This window comes from Limulus polyphemus, unplaced genomic scaffold, assembly GCF_000517525.1.
Source record: "Limulus polyphemus unplaced genomic scaffold, Limulus_polyphemus-2.1.2 Scaffold96, whole genome shotgun sequence".
NCBI lineage: Eukaryota > Metazoa > Arthropoda > Merostomata > Xiphosura > Limulidae > Limulus > Limulus polyphemus.
The window spans coordinates 381,938-393,282 of NW_013665706.1; the positions used below are offsets into that span (position 1 = coordinate 381,938).

Here is an 11,345-nt window from a genome sequence, read left to right on the forward strand (position 1 = left end):
GCTTTATGTCATACATGAAATATAGAACTTATAAAAGGTAAAAAAGGTTCACTGATTCTTTTTTCAAAACATTTCATTTAGATTAATAAAAGTCTCTCTGTAGGACTGTTGTGATGCCAATTGCAAGGGATTTTGATCCAGAGATCATCCTTGTGGCTGCAGGTTTTGATGCTTCTTATGGACACCCTGCACCATTAGGAGGTTACACTCTTTCTCCTGCCTGTAAGTATTATTCTGCCCCATAATGAAATAATATAATTTTTCCAGTCACATACTGAATTGTCACACAGTAAGCCAAATGGACACCCTGCACCATTACGACGTTATACTCTTTCTCCTGCCTGTAAGTATTATTCTGCCCCATAATAAAATGATATAATTTTTCCAGTCACTTACTGAATTGTCACACAGTAAGCCAAATGGACACCCTGCACCATTAGGACGTTATACTCATTCTCCTGCCTGTAAGTATTACTCTGCCCCATAATAAAAAAAATATAATTTTTCCAGTCACATACTGAATTGTCACACAGTAAGCCAAATTATGATGCCATCCAATATTAACATTAACTTTAAAACTATGCATTGGTTATGTATACTATTTGTATATAAAACATCTAATGCCTAAAGGTTTCCAAATGTTTTTTTCAGTCTTTCAACATTTGTTATCCTGTGCGATTTATCAACTCAATGCATAAATGTGAAGATCTAAAATGATAACATATCATCAATGAAATACATTGCAGTAAGACTAACTTAACTGATGTGGACACTGATAATCTTAGTTATGTACATCATAATGTGATATGTGTGTGTACAATGGTTAAAATATTTTTTCTTATTTATTCTGAACTAAAATTTACTATACATTTTGCTAAACTAGCACAGTTGGATACATTTTTTAGATGGATATGATCTTTGTTTTTGCATTTGTATTTGTAGATTGTATAGCCTAATTTGCTTTTAGGAAAAAACATGATAAAGTTTAAAACACATTCAAAAAGAAAATGGTGATTAATTTTAAAAATTGTTTCATAACAGTTAATGATGCTAATATAACTGGTAATAACACTAAGTCATTTTTTGTTACTGTGTATGATTTTTATTATCACTGTTTATTTGTTTTCAAGGTTTTGGCTACATGACTAAGCAACTAATGACACTTGCTAAAGGACGAGTTGTTCTTGCTCTAGAAGGAGGGTGAGTTTATCAATTAATTTTTTTAGAAAATATACTAACTATAATTAGTCTAACCTTGTTTTATATATTGGAATAGATATGTGTAATCTATAATATTTTTAAATGCTTCCAGCTCTTTGTTTCTTTTTTTTACAGACATAACCTTCCCTCTATGTGTAAAAAAATGTTTGTTTTTTGCAGATATGACCTTCCTTCTATATGTGACTGTTCTCAAGAATGTGTCATGGCTCTGCTAGGAGATGAGGGGACACCTTTATCAAAAGAAGAAATAACCCGAAAACCTTGCCCTATTGCCGTGGAAGTTCTCCAGCGAACCATCAGTGTTCAAGGTACATGCCATTTATTTGAAACCCCTAAGGTTTTGGTAAAAGTTTTATTTTTCCTGACTTTATATAGTATTGCTCCTCCCCCCCCCCATCCCAGTGGCTCAGTGGTAAATCTGCAGGTTTATAATGCTAAAACCAAGGTTCAATACCTGTTGTAAACACAGAACAGATAAACCATTTCATGGCTTTCCACTTAATAAAGAATAGGTGAAACAAACAAAGTATATAGAAATATATCACCTTACTGTTAAGCTAGATAAAATATTGTCATACTTTCTTTTTTATTATATAAATAATAAGTATGCATTTAAAAAAAAAACAAGTAATATAAATTTTCTTTTCTAATTTATAAACGTTTGGAAGATGTTTAGATATTTTCACCAATATGATTGATACTTTTTTTTTTTTTTGCTGTTGAAATTTATAAGTTGTTTATCTCCATATTCTATCATGGATGATATGTTAGATGTTGATAGATGTCATAAGTAGAATGAAAGTTATTTGATCCATGTAAGTTGGTATTTGCTATTATGCCATGTATTTTGTGTTGAAAGAATGTCTTACATTAAGAACTTGTTTATGAGAAAGTACTTTAATAGTGAACTACTTCTTAATAAAGAGTATAGAGTCTTTATGTGTGTATCTACTTTTCATAGCGATAAAGAAAATTCCAAGTCCTTGCATGCAGATGAGTATTAAAAACAGTTCTTGGAACTAACTTTCATGAGTACAATTACTAATTCTTGTTAATAAAATATTTGAAACAGTCTGCATATTGTTAAAAATATTTTTCTTGGAATTTTTTCATGTATAATTTCCTAAGCACTCCATTGGCCATGTATTAAACGTTGGGGACCCACAATTGGCTATTCACTCTTGGAAGCTCAAAAAAAGGAAAGGGAAGAGGTGGATACTGTAGCAGCTCTGGCATCACTTTCTATGAAAGTTCCACAGGGGCCTCACATTCAGTAAGTCTAATTCTCCTTACATAAATAGTCTTCTGTAAAAACACTTATCACAACCTTATGAAGTAAAGTAAACTAGATTTACTGTGTTATCAGATAGATTATTTTGATTTGAGCATGTAGGTTTACCTTATCATGGACTTTATTTTTTACATTGTTCTACATGTCATATAATGTTAGCACTATTTTTCATCAGTGTAGTTTCTCACCAAATTTATGTTTAGTTGTTTCATAAATGTTTTAAAGTGGTGCTACAAAAAATGTTCATTGCTTAAAACAAAAAAGTTATGATACTTATCCACTTTATAATGTTGAGTTACACAGTTAAGAGTAAACTGTGTTGCTATGTCAGTTTGTATTTATTAAGACTTTATAAAAATTAATATTTTTCCTAAGTTTTTGCACGTAATATTAGGTACACAGAAGGTACCTTGTAATGGATTGGCTAAGGTATTGACTATATCTGATTAACAGTACTTTTTTTATACATGTATGCAACCATCTACAGCATTTTAATGACTGTGATATCAAGTAGTTTGGTAAAAATAATAATGATCGTAATGAAACTGAAGCAAATATACTTTCTTTGGTGGTCTTAGGTGCATCTTGTTATGTCTTAGATTAAAATAGGGTTATATTTATTCCATTGACATTTTTAACTGTAAATCAATGGCTTGGCCAGGTACAAAATTTTGGTGGACCTAGAGTTATGACAGACAGGCAGGAGGCACTATGTATGATGTATTTGGATGAGTGAACCATCAAGCAGACTCTAATTAGGTGGGCCTGGGTGCTGAACGGGTGGACCATGGCCCACCTGTGGCTATGCCACTGCTTTAAAGATTAACTTCTTTATTTCTTATGTAGTAATTCCTACGATTTTTTCAGAAAACTAAATTATAAAAGTAATTTACAAAAAAATGACTCTTAGTTAGTTTTCATCTTATCCAAAGTTAGCAAGGAATTTAAAAATGTAATTTAATGGTACAATGCCTGTAATCTAATATTCGATTAGTATTTTCTTCTTCTTAACTGTATAATGTGTACAACAGGAGAGAAGAAGTGAACTGTTCATCCCAGCAAGCTGAGGAACCAATGGAGGAAGATCAAGATCATGACAAATGAAGAAATAGATGGCTACTCCTTGATACACTGGACATTAGGTCAACACACCATAGTTGACATCCTGTAGAAGTCTCACACTGACCTCCACTTGTGCTGTGGAAGTGAAATCCCACTAGCAAGGGTCATGAATAATGTGTCGCACAAATTTGGATGTTGTAGTCATAGTGCTTGAGCATTGGACAACCTGCTCACTTTAAAAATATATATATACACACACACCACACACACACACACACACATGTATATATATATATATATATACATGTCATATATATGTTTACTTAAGTGATGAGAAAACTTTATTGTTGTAGTATTTTGTGCTTATCATGTTATTAATGAACTCATGAGAGAAAAGAAACATTTTGTGTTTCTGCTGTTCTCATTTTAGTATTAGATGTCACAAGTTGGCAAACAGAAGATACAGGAGATTGTTCTGTCATATCTATTGTTCGTATTTATTCCTGAGTTTTGTTAGATATGTTAAATGGTAAAAAACATATTTCTTATGACTAGATATTAATTAATATATATATATATATATATATTAAATATTGACCAATTAGATATAGTATTTGTTTTTTTAAGTTTCCTTATCTCTAGAAAATAAAAGGGTTAATTACAAGCTCTTCAAAAATACTTGTAGTTTCAACATAGATTTCTCTTAAAACTAGGTCATCAGGCACAGATTGTATAGAACAGGAAGCTAATTGTTATTTGTATGTTTGTGAATGTTGTTTTCTAGAGTAATCTTCAGATTTTTTTATTTTCCTAAAAACTATGAATATTATTCAGAAGTAAATTTATTAAATGTTTTTAGTAAAATTAGATGTCACAAGATGTTCGTTATTTTCTTCTCTACTCTTATCAACTAGTCACAGAAAACTTTGGCAAGAAGCATTTAGTAAAACTCAATCACATTATCATGCTGTAATTTCTGTGAGATTTCAAGTCTTTTTTATATGTTATAGATGGAATTACATCATTGATTTAATATAGCTTGATACATTTCATTCTATTTTGAGTTACATCTTAATGATATTAAAGGGTTGTTCATATTGTTGACTTAAAAATAATTAGTCAAGTTATGATTGTTGATATTGTAACTTACGTGTTATGAATCTTATGTAACTCAAATCTGTTTATAAATTTATGATTCAAGTCAAGTTGTTTCTTTATCACATTGTTGATTTATATGTTACTTATGAATCATTAGTGTAGTTAAGCTTTGTGTGTTTGTTCTTATGTGGCAAAGTTTAACTGTTAAATAAAATATGTATTAATCTATTCAGCTTTCTGAAGAGATTGAAATGATTATCATCATTCTCTTACTTGCTGATACTTACAGCATTTTCCATGAGATTCAATGCTTTCATACGTTTTTGGTAACAACTCAGTTAGAAATAGGACCAGATTATTTTCAGTGGCATTCTTATAAAAGCATTTTGGATTTTTTGAAATTGTTGATCATTTGTATTGTATTGTAAATATACGTAAATAAATCTCTCCAGTTTCCCTAGTTATTGTAAATCACATATTGTGTTACAGGAAACTTTTGCTGTATAGAGGGTTTAGTGGTTTCATTGTTGTTGTTTTTTTTCACTGTATTTTGTAACATTATAAAGTAGATACTGCATGTCTGTACCAACAGCTTTCTAGTCAAAATGAAGTCTCAAGAATTTGTTTGGCTTTTTTAAAGTTTCACAAGGTATAATGGTCACAAGTGAAGCATTTAGTCATTCTGGGCACTCGTTTTCTTTCATTTACTCATCAAGCAGTCAAAGTCCCATTTTTTGGTTTCCATAAAAAATGATAGCATCAGTACACTTATTCTGAAATGTTGTGAACTAAATCTGTAAAGTAAATTATGGTAGAAAAGTGGGGTTGATTATATGTTACTTGCTTTAAATTTTTGGATTTTGGTTACCTATGAACTTTTTTAAGAGGTACCAATTAGGAAATGCTACATTTTTCTTACTTCAGCAGCAAGCTTGAGCTTATTATTTAGATCCTTGGTAGAAAATAATAAGTGTAATAGCAAAACAGCCTCCTCATCTTTACAAAATATGAGAAATTGCTTAAAGTTTTCCTGCAATTAAAAAGGTTTACATAAATTCTCTAAATTTAAAAACATAGTTAAAGATACTGAAGTTTAGGATATTTTGATTAAAAGGACAGGTGCAAGGCTGAAGTATCTTTTATGTGAATATGCTCCCTTTTCAGTTTTATGTTATTTTTGGGGTCACTGAAGATCAAATAGTAAGTATCAGATGCTGGAGAATCTGGAGGCTTTGAAAAAAGAGTTCTTAAATTGTTGAGTTATGAAGAATATAAAACGTATTCAATCTAGGTTATTTTCTGTGTACTTTCTGCATATTACGTGAACTATGATCTCATCACTTTGCTCATTCCTTTGTTTTAAAGTTGTCAAGATTATAAAGACACCTTGCATACTTTGTATTAACATCTACACTATTTGGGCTTTTTTTATTACAAGTTACATTCTTTATGATATTATAGTGTAGTAATTTGGACTAAAACAAGCAAGCACAGTGTGTGTTTTCAAAAACTGCTTGGATTTCAACATGTTTCCATTACTTGTTGATAAAACATTTTGAAGTGTTTTGGTTATTCACAGAAACTTTGCATTGATTTCCTTCAGAAAATAATACTTTGGTTTTTGTTAATTTGAATTTCTTAGAAGCTCACAACTATACTGCAGCAAAACTGAACTTACTGTAACTCTTGGAGAAGACAAACTGAAGAAATAAAAATTGTTCATTTTTCTGATGAAACATTGTATAATCTAAACAGATCCAACATTGTTTTGATAGGTCTTATTCAATTTTATGAAATGTTTTCTTTCTATCTAGGTATTCACTAAAATGAACTGGTTACATTGTGTTGTTATACCTTCAGCATCTGACTACAGTCATTTGAGGAGGAAATTGGTTTCTACCAGTTGTAGTTAATTGTGATTGGACATGGTAACAGTAAAATGCGTTGTACTTTTATATTATGCAACAAAATGTTATTATATTAAAAAAAGAACAAATTTTATTTTACAAATGAGTAGGAAAAATATTTAATTTTATATAGTTTATCATAGTGTTTGTTTTTACATTTGAAAATATTTAAAGATTTCATGCAATGGGACTGTTGTAATCTAAGTAAGAATTCTAAACTTCGAATAGTTAAATTGATTCTTAAAACCTAATGACCATATTTTGAATACTTGAATTTATGACAGTCAAAGTTTCTAGTGATGGATGGCCCATAGAGGGAATGGAAAGTGAAAGTATGCTCATAATGTAATAAGTCAATTATCATGCATTTACAAATATATACAATAATGTCTTAATAACTTAGAGCATAACTAAACTTCTAAAGTTTGATACAAATTCCAACAATAGTCTGTCCTACCTTACTTGTACATAGCTGTTTATAGAAAAAAAAAACACCATTAATGCTGTTCATTTTCCCTTTTTATGGACCACCCCGTATAAGTACGTTTACTTTTCGTTATTCATAAAACACAGTTTGATTATTATTAGATATCAAAGTAACTCATCAAGTGTGTTTTGTTTTATTTCTAATTACATGAAATTATCTCTTCAGGTTGTATAGATTATATTGATCAATAATGTAAACTGTTACATTCAATGTGACTTTAAACTTATTTTATTGTAGTTTTCACATGGTATTGTTATACGTGTGCTCTCTCCTGTGAGCCATTTCTTCGGTATGTTTTCCTAAATTATATTTCTGGCTACTTTTGTTGATAGTAAAATATACATTTTTCTGGTATTTAGTGCAATAATAGGAAAGTAATTATGAATATTTTCCCATGCTAAGTAATTGTTGAACATATTTATCTTGTAATATTCTTTACTTAAAAGAAAGTGTGACTAGTTTTGAGAAAAAGTAAATATGTGACTTATGGGAAGCACAGAACATCAGTGAGGTAGCAATGGCCACTTTGCAAACTGACAGATTATCTTTCATTAAAAAGTTAACTGAATACTTTGTAAAACATTGTAGTTGTTTTTACTGGATTTTTCATTGAAAGGATCTTTGAATAGCAAGCATAATTTCATAATGAACCCTTTCGTATCATAAGGGTTCATTTCTTATACTGAGGTGATCAAGGTTTGACTTTGTTTTTTGTTGGTAGTGTTAAGGCTTGTATAACGAGGAGTACCTGAAACTTTTGATTTCATTTTAATGTAAAAATGCTTTAAGTCACTCCATATGAATCTTGTGTATTTGGTATTCTCAAATGTAAGTTGTTATTATGAGTGTTAATCAAGTTTTTGACAGCTCTTGGTGTTTGAAAAATTAAGATTTACAGGAATTCATAAGATTGGACACTTAACTTTTTTTTTCCTCCTATACATATGACTTTTTTTTTTGAAGAAGCGTATGATACATTGTGTACAATTATTGGGATTATATGCTACTTAATTTTTCTGGGTCCTAATGTAATACTTTTTAACATGATCATGAAATATTTAATTTTGTGTAACATTTTGTATGGTGAAAATAAATGTGAACATTGCTGCTGTATACCTGTACCTGATCTGCATTGTCAATAAATAATCTGCTGCATAAACATCCTTTTTTGTTTCACCACTATATGTTTAACTACCTAGTTACTGATATCAATTGATGTTAGTAAAAATATATTATTCTAACGTTTATGCCTATGCATGGGTGCCAAGTACATGGGGGTCCCAGGGCTCTGCTTCCCTCAGGAAGGCATTGCAGGGCCCAACCCCTGGGGAAAACTGCTATACATATATTATAATGCTACCTCCTAGTAATAAACAACTCGGTGAAAGTTTAACACTGGTTTTACACATTAATTAATTTCGTCTTGGGAGCAAATGTAAAAGCCTGTCATGTCTCAAAGTGTTCCAGAATTATAAAGCCAAGTTGGAATCTAAATTTTGACCCCTCCTCACGAAAAGTAAAAGTCAGTGCTTATTTATTTATGTATATTATATATTAATAACAGCATAACACAAATATAACAAAGAGAAGTTGTGTAGAAAGTTAAAATCTAAAATGACCCTTTTAATATTTCAATTGGTTGCAGTAATAGTGATGGTAAATCAGTCAAAAATATTGCTAATGCCACTCATTGCAATAAAATAAAAAGAGCACTCAGCTGGTGTCTACAGAGAACTACACCAAAGATATGGCCATTTTTGAAACAACATAATTTATAAAGTTTGCAGACTGCCTTCTGTAAGTTTAAAGGCAACAATTTGAATACTTTATAAATTAGAGATTAAGTGGCAATTTGTAAATATTTAATGTTGATTTTTACAAATTAGTTTTCTTATGTAAGAAAAGTCTTTTAAAAATATTTTAGTAATAATTTATAGGCCAATTCTAAAATGCTACTACTTCAAAGCATATGAGAATTTCTCTTTATAAGCTTTGACTGAGGTGATCCTTATGTTTCAACATAACACTAAATGAATTGCTTTCATCTTTACTTGACTGAGACACAGAATCATCTGTTTCAAGTCATTTCCATTTGGTTGAGTTCCGAGTATTATTATCATATTTTCTGTTTTGAGCTTCTTTGAATCACATTGGCTGACTGCCTGATAAGGCTGACCTGCTTTATAACAAAGTTATATTCTCCCTTTAGCTGATTAATCAGAAATATCCAGAAGCATTTCTACTCCATGTGAAAGCTATAAAGTAGTTCCACGTGCACGATAGTACAGGATAGACACCTCAACTGAATTTCGATCACTTCGCTCAGTTCTCTTTCTTGCATCGCTCCTTGGCCAGTGACGAAGACAAAGATGATTCGTCTCGTGCTAGAACCCTTCTTAAACAACCTGCTACTTTCTGCCGCTAGTTTAAAAAAAAACAAGCTTACTCTCAGGATAGTTCCACATCATGCAGCCCCCTCCCATCTTCATCACTAGTTAACCGATCGTTAGTTAAGCTCAAGCGGGCACTGGCCGGCAATTATTAAGCGCCAGCAAGTGAAAGTGGGTTTTCCCGTTTCCCCCCCCCCCCACATCCAATTCTAGGCATTGAATCTATAGATCTCCCGGCGCCCTGAAGGACCATAAGTCCCACATCGACCGTTGTTTTTGTGTTGTACTTTCAGTCCCTGGTTTCCTCTATGCTTCTTGCTTGCCACCGATCGATCAGCCATTGTGTGATACTCAAATTATCAAGTTTTTGTTGTTGTTGTTGTTCTCAGCATAAGTCTAAATTTTTTTCACGGGTGGGGGTGAAGAGAAAAATTTTTCTGAACACACCCGGTTGCATTCAGTCCTAAACCCTTGGTTTGGGTTTGAACATTTGAAGTCAAAAACTACTATCATGATTTGATGATGACGATAGTACAGGAGTTTTAAGCAAGAACTGGCTTGTGGCGTTCATAGCGACGTAGGTGAGGGAAAGTTGAAAAGAACCGGCGCCTCCCCAGTGAAAGTGTTTTTTTCGGGGGTTTTCTCGGATACTCCCGTTTTTCCCCCACAGCAAAATTCACCTTAGAATAACTCTTAATTCCGCTAGCGGGGTGAAGAGAAACAGAAATTTTTGAGTGTCTCTGGTTGTCTAACAAGTCCTTTTAGACTTTAAAACCATAATAACTGTCAAGTCGATACGATACGATAATCCAGAATAGGATACAACAATCGCATGAAATAGAAGAAAGCCCCTTAACCACATCCTGCCACAGAAAATAACATCTAGGTTAGAATATTATATTTGACCTTGACCACATTTATCTATATTCAGAAAAAATGTTCTATGATATGATCAGCAAAACATGACATATTATACTCAGGTGTAATTTTAAATTTTATCGTGCTAGATTACATTGAGCCAAGGTTGAGTTTCAAAGTGTACTTTGTATTGAGTTTTGAAGCAAAAGTACTCACAGACCTTGGAAAGGATCAAGAGGTTTTGACCAATCTAGCATATCTAGCCATTTTTACGGGGAGGGGGAATAACAAGTCCCTTTAAAAGTAGATTGATGAATAATGGCCAGAAGCATTAACTTACTAAGACACCAACTGTAACGATCCTCTCTTCAACGTTTAACCAACATTAACCTTGTATTTGGAAACTTAGTAACGAACCTGTCAACAACATAATCTAGATCAATGGAAAAAGCACGTTCTCTGTGCACGCTAATTACTGTTAAACTGTTCAATCTTTTATCTGCCATATTGGTTCTAAGGTGGTTTTTGATCAGCTTTAGCTTGCTAAAGCTCCTTTCACAGCTGCATTTTTTTGGAGATTCACTTGTGTACGTTTACCATGTATTGAACCTTTCAGAAGTTTGTTCACCTTGATATTTAATACATGTTGTAAAATGATGACAGACAAATCAGTAAACTTTGCTTCTATATGCAAAATATTCAAGCCAAAGATATGCTTTATACCATTCAGGTATGGATTTTCGTCCACGAATCTTAGGAAAGCGGCAGGTCTCATTAAGACTAGGTCGAATTGGTACATTGTCAGGTGTTCGGGATATGTCAGCCGCACCACCTACTCCAAGAGGTAAAGTTGATTTTCCACTGCTACTGCTCGGCTCGTGTAATTCTCCAACGTTAGCGAATTCGCCCAATATATCTTCATGTTCTTGACCAGAAGTATCCACACTGCCTTTTTGGTTTAATAGTATCCTCTGTCGGGTCTTCAGGTACGATTATTTCATCTTCAGTCCTTCCGTATTTCTTGCTTGGTC

At 32.1% G+C, this 11,345-nt stretch overlaps 1 protein-coding gene across 6 annotated transcripts in view; it reads left to right on the forward strand.

The window, feature by feature from the left end:
• Positions 1 to 8,187, forward strand: part of LOC106469439 (histone deacetylase 4-like) — a 187,755-nt gene extending 179,568 nt beyond the window's left edge. For 5 of the 6 annotated variants that reach the window (XM_022398664.1, XM_022398670.1, XM_022398677.1 and 2 more), the window contains 5 exons: positions 104 to 222; positions 1,131 to 1,200; positions 1,381 to 1,529; positions 2,350 to 2,494; positions 3,544 to 8,187. In XM_022398664.1, the coding sequence (XP_022254372.1) occupies positions 104 to 222; positions 1,131 to 1,200; positions 1,381 to 1,529; positions 2,350 to 2,494; positions 3,544 to 3,616 (556 nt within the window). In that variant the 3' untranslated portion in view covers positions 3,617 to 8,187. Of the gene's footprint in view, positions 1 to 103; positions 223 to 1,130; positions 1,201 to 1,380; positions 1,530 to 2,349; positions 2,495 to 3,543 lie in introns of those variants that run through there. The other variant, XM_022398691.1, reaches the window with a different exon arrangement.
• The last annotated feature ends 3,158 nt before the right edge of the window (positions 8,188 to 11,345 follow it).